At 44.1% G+C, this 20,964-nt stretch overlaps 1 protein-coding gene across 5 annotated transcripts in view; it reads left to right on the top strand.

Moving 5' to 3' along the window:
- LOC147019139 (fibronectin-like) overlaps nucleotides 1–20,964 on the top strand; it is a 104,649-nt gene that overhangs the window by 2,765 nt on the left and 80,920 nt on the right. For 3 of the 5 annotated variants that reach the window (XR_015062767.1, XM_085900013.1, XM_085900012.1), the window contains one exon: nucleotides 12,881–12,911. The exons of the other annotated variants lie outside the window; for them this stretch is intronic. Coding sequence is in view for 2 of the 3 variants with exons in the window: in XM_085900013.1 (XP_085756139.1) it covers nucleotides 12,881–12,911 (31 nt within the window). In the remaining variant the exon portion in view is untranslated. The remainder of the gene's footprint in view (nucleotides 1–12,880; nucleotides 12,912–20,964) is intronic. 5 annotated transcript variants of the gene reach the window in all.

Raw genomic sequence — 20,964 nt, 5'->3', positions numbered from 1 at the left:
TATTAAAAACACCTCAACATAACATGATTAAAAACACCTCACCGTAACATTATTAAAAACACTCACCGTAACATTATTAAAAACACCTCACCATAACATGATTACAAACACTCACAGTAACATTATTAAAAACACCTCACCGTAAAGTTATTAAAAATAGCTCACCGTAACGTTATTTAAAACACCTCAACATAACATTATTAAAAACACTCACCGTAACATTATGAAAAAAAACCTCACCGTAACATTATTAAAAACACCTCACCGTACCATTATAAAAAACACCTCACCGTAACATTTTTAAAAACACCTCACCATAACTTTATTAAAAACACCTCACCGTAACATTATTAAAAACACTCACCGTAACATTATGAAAAAAAACCTCACCGTAAAATTATTAAAAACACCTCACCGTAACATTATTAAAAACACCTCACCGTAACATTATTAAAAACACCTCACCGTAACATTATTAAAAACACTCACCGTAACATTATTAAAAACACCTCAACATAACATTATTAAAAGCACCTCACCTCTGCATTATTAAAAACACCTCAACGTAACATTATTAAAAACACCTCACCGAAACATTATTAAAAACACCTCACCGTCACATTATTAAAAACACCTCACCGTAACATTATTAAAAACACCTCACCGTAACATTATTAAAAACACTCACCGTAACATTATTAAAAACACCTCAACATAACATTATTAAAAACACCTCACCGTAACATTATTAAAAACACCTCACCGTAACATTATTAAAAACACCTCAACATAACATTAATAAAAACACCTCACCATAACATTATTAAAAACACCTCACCCTTGCATTATTAAAAACACCTCACCGTAACATTATTAAGATCACTTCACCGTAACATTATTAAAAACACCTCACCGGAACATTATTAAAAACACCTCAACATAACATTATTAAAAACACCTCACCGTAACATTATTAAAAACACCTCACCCTTGCATTATTAAAAACACCTCACCGTAACATTATTAAAAACACCTCACCGTAACATTATTAAAAACACCTCACCGTAACGTTATTAAAAACACCTCACCGTAACATTATTAAAAACACCTCACCGTAACATTATTAAAATCACTTCACCGTAACATTATTAAAAACACCTCACCGAAACATTATTAAAAACACCTCACCGAAACATTATTAAAAACACCTCACCATCACATTATTAAAAACACCTCACCATCACATTATTAAAAACACCTCACCGTAACATTATTAAAAACACCTCAGGTCAGGTATGGGAGCATGTGCCAGAACAGCGCGTCGCTGCGTCCACTTTCCGCCGGTACTCCAGGGGCCTCCGTCTGGCCATCCCCCAGGCAGATGCCAGGCCCATCCCCATCTCCTTGAGATGATGGTCAACCTGCTGCAACCATGAGGCACGTGGTCGGCCCACTGGCCTCCTCCACTCATGAGACTCCCTCGCTGAGAGAATCTGGTGAGCAGGATCAGCGTCAGGAAAACGAGCCACATGTCCATACAGCCGCAGCTGACGCTCACGGACTATGCAGGTAACAAATCTCATCCGAGTCTCTCTCAGCAACCGCTCGTTGGACACAAAATCCGACCAGCGATAGCCAAGGATTCTCCGAAGAGACCTGGTACCAAAGGAATTAAGTCTCCGTCTCAGATCCTTGGTCAAAGTCCAAGTCTCGCACCCATAGAGCAAGACTGGAAGTACCAAGGACCTGAAGACTCGGACTTTCGTCCTCCCGCACAGGTACCGGCAGCGCCACACCCCATGATCCAGTGAATCCATGACTCCCCAGGCCCGACCCAGACGTCTATTGACCTCCGGCTCACAACCTGCGGAGACATGAATATCACTGCCAAGGTAAGTGAATCTATCCACGACCTCAACATCCTCACCACAAACAGACACAGACAGGACAGCAGCATCCAAGATGTCACCGAAAGCCTGGATCTTTGTTTTGACCCAAGAAATCCGTAATCCCAACGGCTCCGACTCCTCATTCAGCACCTCGAGGGCCCCCAAGAGGATGTCTAAAGTCTCCGCAAAGATGACTGCATCATCTGCAAAATCAAGGTCCGAGATCTTGACATTGCCAAACGATGCACCGCAACTTGATCTCTCCGACATCCTCCCAAAAATCCAGTCCATACAAGTGCTGAAAAGTGTGGGGGCAAGTACACACCCCTGACGAACTCCAGTAACAACTGGAAATAAGTCAGAGATGGTACCACCACACTTCACAGCACTCTCAGTACCAGAGTAGAGTTCAGACATCAGATCGATCAGTTTTGGTGGCACCCCACGAAGACCAAGAATCCTCCAGAGGACATCCCGATTCACTGAATCGAACGCTTTACAGAGATCAACATAGGCTGCAAGCAGCCCCTGCCGAAACTCTCGTCTGCGTTCGGTGAGGACACGAAGTGCAAGGATACGGTCAATCGTTGACCTCTTTGGTGTAAAGCCTGACTGCTCTGGACGCTGGTGCTCAAGCAGATGGTGGCGAACCCTATCAAGAATTATCCGAGCAAAGACCTTGCCCGGCACTGAGAGCAGCGTCACCCCTCGGTAGTTGTTGCAGTCTTGGCGATCACCCTTCCCTTTCCAGAGAGGGACAACAAGGCCCCTCTTCCAGTCAGTTGGGATGATGCCTGTGTTCCAGGCAGAGCACAAAACTGCATGCAACGACGCGAGTGCAGCATTTCCACCAGCCTTGAGAAGTTCGGCATGGATGCCACAGATCCCTGGAGCTTTGCCCCGTTTCAACTGGTTCACCGCAGCCCGTGTTTCCACAAGCGATGGTGGACCACAGTTGATTCGAGGGTCAGCAACAGGGATTGTAACACCCTTGACGTCCAACTCGACAGCTGGGGGATCAGCCTGGTACAACCGCTCAAAGTAACCGGCCCAGCGGGCCTTCACTTCAGACTCCTCTGTCAAGAGCCTACCACTCTCTGCTCGAACTGCAGTGCTCCGAGGGATGGGCTTGGATGAACGTAATGCGCGAATTCCCCTGTAAGCGGGACGAGAATCACCTGTCCACAGGTGATGCTCTACCCCTCACAGATTCCTCGCACATAGGCCTCCTTGTCCACCCTCAGTGCACGTACAGTTTTACGCCTCAGCTCCCTGAACAGCTCAGCTCTGCCATTCAGCCTGGCCCTGCGACTCTGGTCAATGGTATCCAGTGTCCCTTGAGAGACAAAATTCTTCTTTGCCCTGCGGTGAACTCCAAGGCATCCACCGGCAACATCAAGGACGGTGGTCTTGAAGGTGCTCCACAACTCTTCAGGACCCCCAAAGCACCCAGACCCCCAAGTGTCCACTCAGCCTGTTCGCAAACTCCTCAGCTACTCTCTCATCCCTGAGCTTGGCAACATCCAGCCTAGGCTGGGATGGTACCATTCTCCAGGATTTAAGGTGCAGCTTTAGAGTTGCTACAACAAGCCTGTGGTCAGTATTGAGGAACTGAGCACTCCGGTAGACCCTGCAGTTCTGGATCATCCTCCAACGACCGTCAATGAGGACATGGTCAATCTCCTTTGCCACACCGCCAGCGTTGGAATACCAAGTCCAGCGATGAGCTTGCGGGCGCTGAAACCATGAACCAGCCACCCTAAGTCCATGACTTCTTGCAAAGTCAAGGAACTTAGTGCTATTCTGGTTCATAGTTCCTGACCCATGGGGACCAACACACACCTCATAACCATCCCTATCAGTTCCAGTCGATGCATTGAAATCCCCCAAGACTAGAAGTGTATCTCGTCTGGGGCACTGATCAACCACAGACTCGAGTGTGGCGTAGAATGTGTCCTTCACGGTAAGATCACTCGCCTCAGTCGGAGCATAAATAGAGACCAGGGAAATGACACCTAAGGAGTGACGAATCCTTAATCTCATAATACGCTCGTTGACCGGTGTTACCTCAATTATCATTGGGGTCAGCTTATTGGACACAGCTACAGCAACTCCTTGGGTATGGTAACCATCAGAGCGACCAGACCAATAGTAGGTGTAACCACCCACCATTATCTCGCCGCAATCCCGTCTCCGAACCTCAGAGAGAGCTGCAATCCCGATGTCCAAACGCTTGAGCTCAGATGATAACAGAGACAGGTGATCATCCTCTCTTAGGGATAGGACATTCCAGGCACCCACCCGAAGGGACCGCCTCAGGTTAACCCAAGGAGACCGCCGTCTGGTGGACGACACCTCAGCACCACTCCGACACACTCTCCCGCAATCTGACCCAGGGATGTTACCCCGTGGTTTCCCTCCTATCAAAGATTGGGGGTCCCGAAGGCTTTGCCCCAATCCCATCATCCGGTGAGCTGCCCTGCGAAGGGAAGCTGCACAGGAGGTACTCCCACGGAGTGGGTTTTCAGATTTTTTTGCGTTTTTGCGTTTTGCGGAATGAAGCGTTTTACGGTGGCTGGAGTGCAAATCCTGCCACCAACCTCCTAATAAGAAGTAACCCAACTGCAGGAGGATGTCCGCAGACACAGTTCGGCACTAGATATGGATGGCCGTTGGCTCACAAGGAGCTCCTCCGCCCTTTGACAGGTTTTGTTTTTAATCCTGCTGGGTGTCCATATCCAAACACCCTCCTCACGAGAAAACCTGGTGGGGGAGACGGTTTAGTCGCCGACAACCCGACCATGGAACAGGTTAGTACAGGTTTACATGGTACCTGTAGCAGGTCACAGATCGAACCTGACCTGACACCTAAATCACTTCACCGTAACATTATTAAAAACACCTCACCGAAACATTATTAAAAACACCTCACCGAAACATTATTAAAAACACCTCACCATCACATTATTAAAAACACCTCACCATCACATTATTAAAAACACCTCACCGTAACATTATTAAAAACACCTCACCGTAAAATTATTAAAAACACTTCCCGTAACATTATTAAAAACACCTCACCTCCACATTATTAAAAAACACCTCACCGTAACATTATTAAAAACACCTCACCGTAACATTATTAAAAACACCTCACCTCTGCATTATTAAAAACACCTCAACGTAACATTATTAAAAACACCTCACCGTACCATTATTAAAAACACTTCACCATAACTTTATGAAAAACACCTCACCGTAACATTATTAAAAACACCTCACCGTACCATTATTAAAAACACCTCACCGTAACATTATTAAAAGCACCTCACCTCTGCATTATTAAAAACACCTCAACGTAACATTATTAAAAACACCTCACCGTAACATTATTAAAAACACTCACCGTAACATTATTAAAAACACCTCAACATAACATTATTAAAAACACCTCACCGTAACATTATTAAAAACACCTCACCGTAACATTATTAAAAACACCTCAACATAACATTAATAAAAACACCTCACCATAACATTATTAAAAACACCTCACCCTTGCATTATTAAAAACACCTCACCGTAACATTATTAAAATCACTTCACCGTAACATTATTAAAAACACCTCACCGGAATATTATTAAAAACACCTCAACATAACATTATTAAAAACACCTCACCGTAACATTATTAAAAACACCTCACCGTAACATTATTAAAAAGACCTCACGGTAACGTTATTAAAAACACCTCACCGTAACATTATTAAAAACACCTCACCGTAACATTATTAAAATCACTTCACCGTAACATTATTAAAAACACCTCACCGAAACATTATTAAAAACACCTCACCGAAACATTATTAAAAACACCTCACCGTAACATTATTAAAAAGACCTCACGGTAACGTTATTAAAAACACCTCACCGTAACATTATTAAAAACACCTCACCGTAACATTATTAAAATCACTTCACCGTAACATTATTAAAAACACCTCACCGAAACATTATTAAAAACACCTCACCGAAACATTTTTAAAAACACCTCACCGTCACATTATTAAAAACACCTCACCATCACATTATTAAAAACACCTCACCGTAACATTATTAAAAACACTTCCCGTAACATTATTAAAAACACCTCACCGTAACATTATTAAAAGCACCTCACCTCCACATTATTAAAAACACCTCACCGTAACATTATTAAAAACACCTCACCGAAACATTATTAAAAACACCTCACCGAAACATTTTTAAAAACACCTCACCGTCACATTATTAAAAACACCTCACCATCACATTATTAAAAACACCTCACCATAACATTATTAAAAACACTTCCCGTAACATTATTAAAAACACCTCACCGTAACATTATTAAAAGCACCTCACCTCCACATTATTAAAAACACCTCACCGTAACATTATTAAAAACACCTCAACGAAACATTATTAAAAACACCTCACCGAAACATTTTTAAAAACACCTCACCGTCACATTATTAAAAACACCTCACCATCACATTATTAAAAACACCTCACCGTAACATTATTAAAAACACCTCACCGTAAAATTATTAAAAACACTTCCCGTAACATTATTAAAAACACCTCACCGTAACATTATTAAAAGCACCTCACCTCCACATTATTAAAAACACCTCACCGTAACATTATTAAAAACACCTCACCGTAACATTATTAAAAACACCTCACCTCTGCATTATTAAAAACACCTCAACGTAACATTATTAAAAACACCTCACCGTACCATTATTAAAAACACCTCACCATAACTTTATGAAAAACACCTCACCGTAACATTATTAAAAACACCTCACTGTACCATTATTAAAAACACCTCACCGTAACATTATTAAAAGCACCTCACCTCTGCATTATTAAAAACACCTCAACGTAACATTATTAAAAACACCTCACCGTAACATTATTAAAAACACCTCACCGTAACATTATTAAAAGAACCTCACCTCTGCATTATTAAAAACACCTCACCGTAACATTATTAAAAACACCTCACCGTAACTTTATTAAAAACACCTCACCTCTGCATTATTAAAAACACCTCACCGTAACATTATTAAAAACACCTCACCGTAACTTTATTAAAAACACCTCACCGTAACATTATTAAAAACACCTCACCGTAACATTATTAAAAACACCTCACCTCTGCATTATTAAAAACACCTCAACGTAACATTATTAAAAACACCTCACCGTAACATTATTAAAAACACCTCACCGTAAAATTATTAAAAGCACCTCACCATAACATTATTAAAAACACCTAATCTCCGCATTATTAAAAACACCTAATCTCCGCATTATTAAAAACACCTCACCTCCACGTAATTTAAAACAACTCCTGCCGTGCACTTCAAAACACTTACCACGCATTGCTCTTGAGACACAGGCTTGTGTTAACCAAACCACTTGAAATGCTGAATAATATAAAGGAATGAAAAGTCGACATGCATTCCTCGCAAGTGCCAGTGACTGCAACACAACGATTGTGACTTCAACACTGTGACTGGATCATGGCCGATTGACGACTTCTTCTCAAAAATCCCATCCGTGTCTGAAGGAAGTGGTTCAGTTTGGCATTTTTATTTTGAAATACAGTGGGGTAGAAAGGTTATTCTTCATTATTGATGGACGGATGGAAGGAAGGACATAGACAAATACTGAAGTGGCTTCACCGCATTAAAAATCACGATTGCCATCTGGTATTTTTGATCACGAAATTCGAGAAATTTCGTCATGAGCAATCTGTTTGTTCATGGAAAAAATAATCTGGTAATGATGATAATTTTGGTAATGAAGTTTGCTAAATGTGATGTTGATCAATTCTGGTGTGTGAACAAGTTTGGAACCCAACCGTAAGAAGCTGGAGTCTATTTTGTGAATCTGTACCACTCATCATGACAGGGATGTGTTGAAAAGATATGCATATCATGGACAAAATTATCAATAAATTATGTGGTATATATAAATCTCCATAAAATCAGAGCGGAGGTGTAATAAGCCAGGTGATCATGACTTGACTGTCCTGCATGACTGAACTCCCAGTGAGGAAGTGGGCAGTTTTGCCCCATATGCGTTATTTCCTTCACAGGCTGCTGGAGAAAATATAGATTAAGCAGTGAGGACAGAGGGCTGACCTGATGGACAGGCCCGCACCTGCTCCCATAGTCCCCCGAGAAGGTCCCAGGGTCCCCTGCGATTGGAGCAAAGCAGACCACTTCATGTAATACTGTTGCGGAAATAGGCCCTTAGTGGGTTATTAAATATAGGATTAGCCCAGATCCCCCCTTAAAGGCATGTTTAGCCAGGTTGTTTGGTAATCGGACGTTACATGTGTGTCAGGAGATGTAGCAGGCTGTCCATTGTTCATACAGTGGTGGTGCACCGAGAGGCGTCTTCTTCTTCCTTCCCCCCTTCTAATGAGCCCCCCAACCAACACCCTGAGAGAGTCAGTCAACAAGACGTGTCAGCAACCCATTGGCGGAGAGCGGCTGCAAACTCGAACGATGGACCAATCACGTGTCCCCGGGGGTGGTCCGAAAAGGCCAGCCCCAAAAAGATGAGACGGCCATGCTATGGAGCATTGAGACTGGGAAATGCCTTCTAAAGTACCTGGGACACAGCAGCTCCATTACTAGAATCGAGTTCCTTTCACTGGATCTTTCACTCTCCTGTGCCGTCGACCATTCAGGGACTGGATGCGCCGAGGCTGGCACGTGAGCGTTGCTGACAAAAGGACGTCGTCACTGCCATCTTGCCACGCTGCATGCGTTAGCGATGCCGATAGGAGTGCGAGCGCCATCTTGCCACACTGCATGCTCGAGCTGGGCACTCGAATCTGACACCATCGGCTTGTCACAAGCCGCATTCGTGCCTTCGACACTTTTCCTCTCGTCCATGAGGCACCACCAAGTACCCCGTGTCTTGTCTGCATGTTGTCGAGGCCAAAGGTTTATTTTGCTCGGGCTCCCTTCGAAACCCGTATCCGTAGCTCCCTAAGTAAGAGCGGGTTTATAGATTAATTATAACGTTCGTGAATGCTTTGCTTGTGTCGTGTTTCCCTGATGTGTTCCCAATAAATCTGGCTGATTCATATGAAAGTTTCCGCCTTGAATTTATTCGTGCCATGCTGAGGAACAATCGCTCGATTTGTAAATAAAACCAAACGGGCTACAGACTGGCAGACTTCGCTCGGTCTCTGACAAACCTAATCTGTAGCCGGGTTCTATATCCCCAAGTGGTACGGCCCAGGTGTACTTTGGTATCGTGATCTGAGGCGCGTGACCCGAGACCTGTGCCGAACTAGCCGGCATTATAACCCCTGAGACGGCGGTGCTGTTAAGCGCCGCCGAATCTTCAACAATACGGCCATGGAGCACAGCGGGTAACGAGAAAATCCACTCGATAACAGCTGGGGACCCCTCTCGGGGAAATGGTCCAGGGCCACGGAAAGTTCCCGGGGTCCAGTATGTGTTATAATGCAAATATACAATATGCATTTCAAGTCTGGCACGGGGGGGGGGGGGGGTGGGAGGAGTCTGGTGTGCTGAGCTGATGTTATTTCTCGAGGCACGGCCTTATTAGCTGATATCCAAGTCGTGACGGGTTTGCGTTATACTGTAATAAATAGTTGAGCCTTTGCCACTGTGGAATCCTTGGAAGTGCCGAACGCGACACAGTGTGGACAACTTGATTAACACCATAAATAATTCTGTCATGTGAAACTAAACCATCATTTGTTGTTGTTGTTTTCATCGTCAGCATATACGTGTTGAATTGAATATAATAGATTTGATGATGAAACGCTCGATTTGGTAATTAATTTCACTGGATCTGCTAATGGATGCAACGTCAGTTGGCAACCCTGGGCGAAATTAAAGGCATGTCAATGGTGCGATGAAAGGTAGCGCCGCAACCACGGAACTGAAAAGAAATAGAATATTCACAGCCCGTGAAAAATGTCGCGTGACCGACGCCATCTTGGTTAACACCACGTGACTGACTCGTGTCCCGGATGGAATTCGTTTTTGAATGCGTCCCAGATTGAAAAAACAAATGAATATTAAAATACCATTTTGTGCAGCAATAAACCACAACAATCAGTTACAGGAGGGTTGTGGAAAGTCTTTTTACAGGTATTTTTACATGTTGATCAACAGGAATAGTGTAATTTTATTCTGATGTATCACTGCAGTTTTTCACAGCTTCTCATTTGCCATTCATCCCATGAACCCTGTTTGTAAGATGATTTGTTTGTGGGTCGCAAATTGGTTTAAATAGTTTGGTTTTTTTTACCGAGGGAGGATTAACGTGGATTAATGAGAGTATTTATGTTGACGGCCACCATCAATCCCACCTTCTCGTCGGGTCGCCTGAGGGAAGTTTGACCCAAGTCTTTCACCAATCGGCTGGTGCCAGAGAGAGCGAGACAGCATGGAGGCGAATGTGTGACGGAACGTCCAATTTAACGTCCATCCGAGGGACAGCACACACATTGATTAATCACCCTGTGCCTGCAGCAGTCTTATACATTCTCTCTGTTGCTCATTCTGCCAATGATATGGATATTGTATTGTGTTACGGATTTGAAAACCTTTTGCACACAAACAGCCAGAGTCCCCGCAGTTCAGTTATTTCGATAAGTTGGTGTTTATAGTTAGAATCCCTCCCGTCTGTCGAATGGGTTAATTTCATGTATGTGCTGCAGGTTTCTTTTATAGTCAGGTTTTTACATCTTCAATCATTCCCTTCACTACTTCGCACCATCGACGCCATTGCCCACGTGTGCTCGACCACGGACGTGAGGTCGATTCGTGAAAGACTTGGGTCAAACTTCCCTCAGAGGTTTCCTCACCTCAGGGCTCCGATTCTTCCCAGGAAGGGAGGGGGTTCCACCCTGTCCAATCAGGGCAACGATCACCTCAGGACTGACTCCGCCCCAGCCAGATGGAGTGTTCGTCCTGACCAATAAGGGGAGGCCACTGATCGCCCGACAACCCCTCGTCCAATCGGAGGCGAGTTACCTCAGAGCGGTTCCCTCGACCCGTGTGGGGGATGGAAGGATAAGAAAATGTGGCGAGCTGTCGTAAAAAGAGGAGAGTAGAGTCGTCTTTGCTCTTGACCCTTTGGTCTGTCATCGTCGTCGTCTGCGGTCGTGGTCTGCGTTCTTTTCAGGGCTCCTCGTGGTGGTGGTGGTCGAGCAGCCGGGACCGTCGTGCTCGATCGTCGTTCGTGGCAGCCAGGATCGTGGGCTCGTGGATTCCGGGTCATGGGTTCGAGTCCCACCGTGGTGGGTTGGAGTCGGTGTGACCGCACGAGGCGGACAGGTACCCGGCCAGGCTCTGTCCCCTCAGCTGAACTATCCTCCTCGGCTGGAGGACTGAATAAAGACCCGACCCGAATAAAGTCCATTTCGTGTGTGTGTGTGTGTGTGTGTGTGTGTGTGTGTGTGTGTGTGTGTGTGTGTGTGTGTGTGTGTGTGTGTGTGTGTGTGTGTGTGTGTGTGTGTGTGTGTGTGTGTGTGTGTGTGTGTGTGTGTGTGTGTGTGTGTGTGTGTGTGTGTGTGTGTGTGTGTGTGTGTGTGTGTGTGTGTGTGTGGCGCCAGTCTGTTAAGTAGAATTGTATGTGTTGATTGCTCTTTGTACATTGCATTTTATTCGTGATTAAGTCTGCACTGTCTTATTATTGTAAATAAATATCTGTGAAATGTTCCAGTTTGTTACCTGTTGTTTCTCCCATTAACCCAGCACGGTGCGGGCTTGAAACCACCACATGGTAGAGTTTGTCATCAGGAATTAAGCCTGTTTTTGAGGTCAAAAAGTCAACAACTCGGTTGAGATTTCTAAAATCCTCTATTTTCATCCGATTGACTTGAAATTTGAAGAGGATTTATATTTCAGGTCACTGAATTCAACCACCAATTATTTATAAGGTCAACATGGACCAAAAGGTCAACATAGTCCCAAGGTCAACAACCAAGGTGGTATTTCCAAAACCCTCAACTTTCATCCGATTGACTGAAAATTTGAAGAGGATTTATATTTCAGGTCACTGAATTCAACTAGCCAATTGTTTTTGAAGTCAACACGGACCGAAAGCAAAACATAGGCCCAAGGTTAACGAGATTGTATTTCTAAAATCCTCAATTTTCATCCGATTGACCAGAAATTTGAAAAGGATTAATATTTCCGGTCTCTGAATTCAACCAGTAAATTGTTTTTGAGGTCAACATCGACCAAAAGGTCAACAACGGCCAAAGGACAACAACTTCTGAAGGTGAAATTTCTAAAAGCGTCAACTTTCATCTGATTAACTTGAAATTTGAAAAGGATTTATATTTCATGTCACTGAATTCAACTTGGCAATTATTTTTGAGGTCAACATGGACTAAAAGGTCAACATAGGACCAAGGTCATCAACTTAGGTGGTGTTTCTAAAACCCTAAATTTTCATCCCATTCACTTGAAATTTGAAGAGGATGTGCACATCAGGTCACTGAATTCAACCACAAATTATTTTTGAGATCAAATTTGTTTTATGGACTTTGCAAGTATCGTGCTCTGCACGATGCCTTCCTCTTGTTTGTTTGTTTGTGTGCAGGATATCTCAAAAAGTTGTGGACGGAACTGAATGAAATTTGGTGGACAGGATGGGTGTCTGAGTCGGACAAACTTTAGATTTTGGTGAAGATCTGAATCCGGATCCGGATCGGAGAATTATTTAATTTCAAAACTGATTCTTCACCATTGAGAGATAGGGCCAAAAAACTATAAACAGCAAGATATTTCAAAAATGTATTGGGCCCGATACGATCTCGTGGATCAGGCATTGCGTGGTGGAGATATGCGCTCCACTGAGTGCCATTCTAGTTTCTCAATATTTTCAAATGTGCAGGCATTTTTAAACTTCAATATTTCTTTTTTCTTCTTCAGATCACTGTATTTTCTGCTGCCTCCTGTGCCCGTGAGTGAATTTAAACTTTTCTTCAGTAAATTACTGCTTGATGTTCCATTTGTTCTGGTTGAGAAATTCAGTCACAACATGCATGTGTGTCATTGAATGTGCAAGAAATTTGTACCATTTTAAACAAGTGAATTTCCATATGCAAGCCAATTATTTCATGTCACGCTGTCAGGTCTGTCGTTAAACAGTAAATTTATGAGACCCATGGAACCGTCTACAGTTATGGAATTACTTGAGCATCTATTTACCCAAACAACAACTTTTCTTACAATGTTTGATATTGTGATGGATGGCAGCCCCCTCCGAATAACTTCAAGAGGATGAATTATCTTAAAAGACTATGATAGTGAGTCACCCCAGAACTTTATGCTGGATCACATGACCAATTTTGTGTTACCGTAAAAAGAAGACTGGAAAACAAGTGAGTACTGTTCCGGTGATCATGCAACAGATTTTAATTAGTCTGGCCAAGCGGGACCAATTGTTGCATAATCACTTCTTGCAATCCATAAGCCCGATTAGAGATTGGTTAACCAACCCTAAGTGGCCTTGTGTCGACATCAGAACAAATAGAATACGTCAATACAAGAAATGGGTTCAAGCTTGTACTAAACATGCACGTATCCACAATACAGGCAAATTCACAATGATATATGCACAAGGAGAATCACTGCAATTATTCACAAGCAAGTATACATTCCCAATACAACTTCACAATAACCTGGCACCGACATGCATTTGGGAAAAGAGAGATGGGGAAAGGGCAAGAAGAAATGCGAGGCAAGAGAAAGAAGAAGAAGATGGGGTCATGTGTCATGCACCTGCACACCTTGCACCAGCCCGGTTGAGCTCGCACCACCCAATGGTTTTAGCCGATGGTCTCCTGTCTGTACAATGAAAGGAAAGGTAAGCAGAAGAATGAAAAGTGGAGATGGAGGAAACTGAGAAGAGCCTGCAAGGACCTTTCATGTATGGGCGAAAAGAAATGAGAAGCTCAAAGGCATCAACAAGCTAATTTCTCAAAAGAAGCTCAAAGCTCAGCAGAAGCTGCTGTTATAAGAGGCTCTGGTGTGCTGTTTGCTCCTCCTTTTATGGGACGTCCTCCACTCCCTCTCTAAAGCGTCCCCCACCCATGTCCATAGGAGGAGTTGCCATGCCGGATGATCCATCCCTCATACCTGATCACCTGATTGGTGTGTGTTTGCACTCGGACCTCCGGTGGCATCTCGACATTGGTGTCGGATTTTAGGGGCGCTCTCACCTATCTCTCATGGATTGAGCCATCTGGTGTGTGGTTCTCACTCCCGATCCTGACCATATCCAGTTTGAGGTGGTTTCACGTTTTCTGAGTGTTAGGATCAGAGGGCATGGCCTCATTGCAGACTTTTAGTGGAGAAAGGTTAATCCGACCGGGCAATCTCAGTGCATTCCAAAAAGTCTGCAGCAACTGTGTGTCCACTCTCAGGAGAGCCAGAAAACAACATCTTTCCAACCTCAAAAATGAACTTTAAAATTTGTTTCCCTCCTTTGAAACTTGATGGTGCCTTCTTCAATCTATCTCTGTTGAACGCTCCACTTCCATCACTTCTCTCTCTGCAAATGGCACCACAGCCGACTCCACTTGTGAGAAGGCTGAATGCCTCAATTCTGTGTTTGCTTCCAAATCTTGTGTCCCCAACCCCTAACTCTCACTTCCCATCCTTCCCTGTCATATTTACCTGCTCCTGGACTCTGTGTATTTTGCAACTGAGAAGGTGGAGAAGGTTCTTTCAACCCTTGACCCTGATTCTGTAACTGGACCAGACGACATCAGCTCACCTGTCCTAAAATCCTGCTATGCTGCTTTTGAACATCCTCTTTCTTTCCTTTTCACACTATCATTTGCCCTAGGTCATCTTCCATCTGCTTGTAAATCTGGCAACATCACGACATTGCATAAAAGGTGCAAAACGGATCCTCTCAACAACAGACCAATTGGCTCACTTCACATCATCAGCAAGGTCATGGAATCCATCATCGCAGTTGTTATGAAGCCCTTCCTTTTTTTCCAACAACCACATCTCATATCATGAATTTGGTTTCAGACCAGATCACTCCACCTTGGACATGCTGTTTCAACTCACCCAATAATGGACGGAGGCCCTTAATGTAAGTCAAGATCAGGGCTGTCTCTCTGAACATGTGTCATCATTTTGATGCAGTCTGGCATCCTGCCTTACTCTCCAAACTCTCTGCCTATTGCATTCAAGACCAACTCCACACAGGGATTCCTGACTTCCTCTACTCCCGTAGCCAACACATGGCTCTCAAAGGAATCCTTTCATATCCTCTCCCTGTCAAAGCTGAAGTTCCCCAAGGCAGTCTTCTGAGCTTACTCCTGATCTTCATAAATTATCTCTCTGTATCTCTGGAAAATCCTCTTTACCTATTTGCTGATGACTGTACCCTATTCCATGACATCCCTCATCCTTCAGATCGGCAGGCTGCAGCCTCTTCCCTCTTTTCAGACTTTGACAAAATGACAAGCTGGTCAAACACTTGGATTATGTCTTTCAATCCTGATATGTCACACTCTTCTGCTCTCTCTCCTAAAGGACTGTCTGCCACTATCAGCCAAGAACATTCTTCAGCAAACCAAATTTCAAAGTTGGCCTCCAAAGCCAGCCTCTGACTGGCCATCCTCCATCATACAAAGTTCTTCCTTGGTACAGCTAAACTCGTATCCACCGATACGGCTTTCATCCACAGCTGAATGGAGTACTGCTCTCCCCTCCAGGATGGCTTCCCTGCCTCACATCTTGCTCAGATTGATGCTGCAGAAACCAAGGCCTTCAAGATCATTGGAATCTCCCACGATGAAGCTGAGTCGATGGGTCTATCACTTCACTGTCATAGACAGGATGGTGGTGTCTCTGTCTTCTGTCGCCTCCTTTCTGGTCTTACTCCTGATGATCTCTCTGTGCTTTTTCCTTGCCAGGTTTCTGCAGGGCACACATTATCAACCATCAACCCCCTTCTGGTAACCCTACCTAAATCCAGGATCACTGCTCACTTCCACTCATTTGTTCCTCCTTTTTTCCACATTCTCTTCAATCTCATTCTTCATTCTAGGTCTTCAAGACAACTGTTCACCACCATCACAGAACGTCCTCAATCGAAAACCATGATCTTTTCCACCCTCAATACTCCCCCCCCCACCACCCAAGACCCAGTCCCTCTTCCTTTCAAATTTCCAGTTTTCCCTCTTTTGAGTTTCCTTTTTTATTCATCTTGTCAGCCTGTTGTTGGCTTAGTGGTTCGGGTGGCGGCTTGGGATCCTAGGGTTCTGAGTTCAAGCCCCGTTAGCCGCTGAATTAATACACCAGGAGGTTGACTCAGCCTGTCATCCTTCCGAGGTCGGCAAAATGAGTACCAGTGCACTGGTAAGGGGGACACTGCATCAGCGGCATTGCCGCGTCGCAACCAATGATGCAACCAGCAGCCATAGGCTGCACTCGATAGAGAGATTCATCTTGTTCACCGCATGCATCCTCAACTGCCCCTCATTCTTCCCCACACCCATTGTTTGTCCAATTCTTCCTCTATCTTGTCCTTCCACTCTGCTGTTGGTGTTTCCCCATTCTCTAAACTGTTCATTTTGTCCTGTTGTGTCCTGATCCATCATTGTACTAATTCTAATTCTTCGACGAGCCTTGACTACGTAAAAAAATATATTAATTATGTGCACTGCGCTTCATTGAGGCTCATCTGAAATATTGATTTCTGAAAGGTTATATACAGAGCCCCAATCAAACCTCACTACTCACGCTACTTTGGAGAAGTAAGCAGCAGGGGATACAGTCATTTCTCATGGCAGAAACAAAATGTGGAAATCCATTATTCAAGCTTTCATAATTCCATCTTTCATCTTAATTTTCAGAATATATAATTATCTTGTAACTTTTGTTTCTGATTGTACATTGTCGATTTATGGGAGACATGACTTTTTCATAAAGAATAAGAAAGTTGGCATACTTATAGATATTACATCCTGAAGATTTTTAGATGTGAAGCCATCGTGAAAATGCACCATATTCACCGGGTGGCCATTTTGGTGTTGCCGTTCGTGAAAAACACATTTTCTCTATATCTTCACAAAAAGACATGATGCAATAACAAAAAGTAGTTTGTACCCATTTCTTTTCATACAGTCGATGTCTTGGTAAAACGCCTAACCTCTTGAGCTGTCTCAAAACTCGTGATAACCAAAGCCTTTTGACCATTGGCAAGCGAATGGCACTCTGCCCATTGTAATCCTGTTTACAACTCATTGTGAAATAATCATCTAAGAGCCATTTCGTTTGAAACTCAAGTCTGTGCCCTTCACTTGAAGAATAAGCAAGCAAATTGAAAGACAGAAATTCTGTGCAATGGAACCAGACTAGAACACTGTGTAAAAAAGAAGAAGGATATATTGGTGTGACTCTTGACCAATCTTTGACTTACAGATTACACATCGATGAGCTGAAAGCAAAAGCCAGCACTCGAAATGCCCTTCGCAAATTAGGGAACTCAAAATGGGGAGCCAACCCCTAACTATCCGATTTACTTCACTGGCCGTCTGTTTCTCCATGGCTGAATATGCTTGTGTGGTTTGGGAATGGTCAACCCGTGCAAAGAAGATCGGCCCAGCAATAAACTCAAGCTGTCACTGTATCAATGAATGTCTTCTTCTTCCTCTTCTTCATGCTTATGACAGCTTGGCTGCCGGATAGCTATAATTTTGTTTGGGGTGTGATGCTCTTATGCCACTGATGATGCTCTGCCCCTCTACCAGTGCACTGGTACTCATTTTGCCGACCTCGGAAGGATGACAGGACGAGTCATCCACACCTGGTGTTAATTCAGTGGCCAACGGGGCTCAAACTCAGGACCCAAAGATCCCAAACCAGCCACGAAGCCAACACCAGGCTTAGTGATTGTCTAAAACCCACCAAGACAACTAACCTCGAGCTGCTCTGGCATCACACCACCCAACATTAGAGGGGCTGTACAAACCTAGAGTTCCTCAGACAATCAGAGGATGAAAGACACCCACTCCATTGTTCCCTTCACATCTCAAATCACACAGAACCTTCCTCTCTTCTGTCGAACAACTGGACAGTAACTAATCATCAAAAAGGGTGAAACTATGGGAAGAGAGACTGAAACAATTCCCAAAAGATGAACATATGACCCTCAAGCCATCAGAGAATGTCCTGTCAGGTGCTGACCAGCCATGGATAACCTGGCACAGCCTGAAAAAACAAGAGGGAGGCACGGGACGATGTAAATCAAACATGTCAAGATGGCGATGCATGAAAAACGCAGAAGACTATGGCCTTGTCCCCCAGACCATGGAATATTTTGAGATATGGCATGTTACATGGGACATGGACGCCAAAGGATTTGACAGAGGCTAATGATGTCGCGTCTTTATATTCAATCCTGAAAAGATGGGCTTTTGAAATAGGAAGGGTCGGTGATTAAACTGACACAGATTTTTGTTCCAACTAAATCGATTATTGACTTTCCAACCATGAAAATCGATCATTATCTTTCCAAAGGTACCATTTTTATCCCCCACCGCATGGCGGAAGGGGGATATTGTTGTCACCTGGGTCATCCGTCCGTCCGTCCGGCTGGCTGGGCGTCAACATTTATTTCAATGGCGGGGGATTCGCCATCTCTGATGGGGATATTTATTATATGACAGCAGAAGCCTTTTTTATCCCCCACCGCATGGCGGAAGGGGGATATTGTTGTCACCTGGGTCGTCCGTCCGGCTGTCCATCCGTCTGTCCGTCCTTTCGTCCGGCCGGCTGGGCGTCAACATTTATTTCAATGGCGGGGGATTCCCCATCTCTGATGGGTATATTTTTCTCTGACAGCAGAAGCCTTTTGGAATGAAGCGCGACACATGGGTGGGACGTCTCTTCTTTTAGTAATAGATGCAAAGTCGAGGCTCATGAAAGAAACAGAACACTGAACAGAAGAGAAAAAAAGAGAACAGAATAGGATTTATACTATCGACCCATAACCATTTTGAGGGTTAATGTTAAAACAAGGTTCAGTTCCTGTTGTAAAATTATTTCCACAATTAATCTCTATTATAATACCAAGCTTATAAGCCTGGTGTTGGCTTAGTGGTTCGGGTGGCGGCTTGGGATCCCAGGGTCCTGAGTTCAAGCCCCGTTGGCTGCTGAATTAACACCAGGGGTTGACTCAGCCTGTCATCCTTCCGAGGTCGGCGAAATGAGTGCCAGTGTACTGGTCCCGGTGTATGCCCCGGTTAGAATAGGTGTACCATATCCCTGTGTGTCGTAAGAGGCGACCAGGGTTGGCGTCAGGAAGGGCATCCGGCCATAAAACATTGCCTCAAGAAAAAGCCAAACCCCTGCACAGCAGGGAAAAATGGCTGTAAAAACGGTCATTTTATAATACCAAGCTTGCACACTAAAAACTCGGTTCGCCATCACACGATCCCTATGAAATTGTTGTGGCACTTAGCGGACATGCCGACAATATTTGGGAAGTCTTGGCGTTCCAGAGTACCACTTGCATTTTGCACAATGCGTATTTTTGTCATTCCCCGTGTACGGTCTGTCGTCTGCTACCAGCTTTGTTGTACTGCTCTCCCGTGCATGTGCACGGGTATCGCTAGTATCCTTTAATCTTGATTAACGTGACCTGATCCTGTTCATTACATGTTGATTGTTGCTTTGAGGAACAACATTTTATCAAAGCACTTGGGCCTGTGCCTGCCCAAGCGGTGTGTGTGTGCGTGCGTGCGTGCATGCGTGCCTACTCGTGTTGAGTGTGGGCATACATGTGTGCTGTTGTGGTTGTGCCTTTCAGCATTTTTCCACACAGTGTTGTTTTCACGATTTCTTAATCCCTTGTATTTTCCATCCTTTCCTGGACTTTTTCATTCCTTTGGTGGGGCCTCATTCTGATCAACACTCATATAATGTTATTCCTTAATTCTCGCTCGTTATAAATGATTCTTTTTGTGAAAGTTTTTGTCCATGGCTTTCAAAACTCAAATCATTAAAACTCCTGGGTCGCACGAACAGCCATGATCTTTCACGAGCAAACTGCATTTCAAAGTTGGCCTCCAAAGCCACCGCCGACTGGGCATCCTCCATCGTACAAAGTCGTCCTTTTCCACACCTGAACAGTGATCCACCTGCAAAGCTTTCATTCACAGCTTGGTGGAATACTGCTCTCTCCTCTGGGCTGGCTACCCTGCCTCACATCTTACTCAGCTTAAAGCCACTGAAACAAGGACTTCAACATCATTGGAATCTACTACGCTGAACCTGAGTCGATGGACTTATCATTTCAGCATCGCAGATGGGTCGGTGGTCTATCTGTCTTCTACCGCCTCCCTTCTGGACATGCACCCTCTGGTATTTCCGTCTTGTTTGCCGCCCCCCCCCCCCCGCCAGGTTTCTGCATGGTGCACAGGGTCTCCCAACAAATACTTTCTGGTAAAACTACCTAAATCCAGGATCACTCTCACCTCCACTCATTTCTCATTTGTTCTTCCTTTTTCCCACCTGTGGAACTAACTTTCACATTCTCTTCAATTACATTCTTCCCTCAAGGTCACAAGGCAACTGTGCACCACCATCTCAGATGATCCTCAATCCAAAACCATGATCTTTCCTTCCATTGTTAACCCCTCATTCCACCTCCCCTCATTCCCTTTTGTTTCTGATTGTATAATATCGATTTATGGGAGAATTATGACTTTTTCAGAAAAAAATATGAAACTTGGCACACTTGTAGCGATTACATGCTGAAAGTTTTATGTGGAGCCATCGTGAAAATGCACCTTGTCGACTGGGTTGGTCATTTTGTTGCAGCCTTTCACGGAAAAAAACACATTTTCTCCACGTCTTCACAAGAAGACATAATGCATTAACAAAACTAGTTTGACCAACAACCTCTGTCTGCTCTCTGGCAAAGCACCACCCGACATGAGAGGAGCTGTACCAAGCCAGAATGAACGCCTTAGCCAATCAGAGGA

Source organism: Eptatretus burgeri, chromosome 10 (assembly GCF_056783735.1).
Source record: "Eptatretus burgeri isolate ZD-2024b chromosome 10, Ebu_testis_v1, whole genome shotgun sequence".
Classification (NCBI taxonomy): domain Eukaryota; kingdom Metazoa; phylum Chordata; class Myxini; order Myxiniformes; family Myxinidae; genus Eptatretus; species Eptatretus burgeri.
This window is presented reverse-complemented; position numbering and strand designations above follow the sequence as displayed.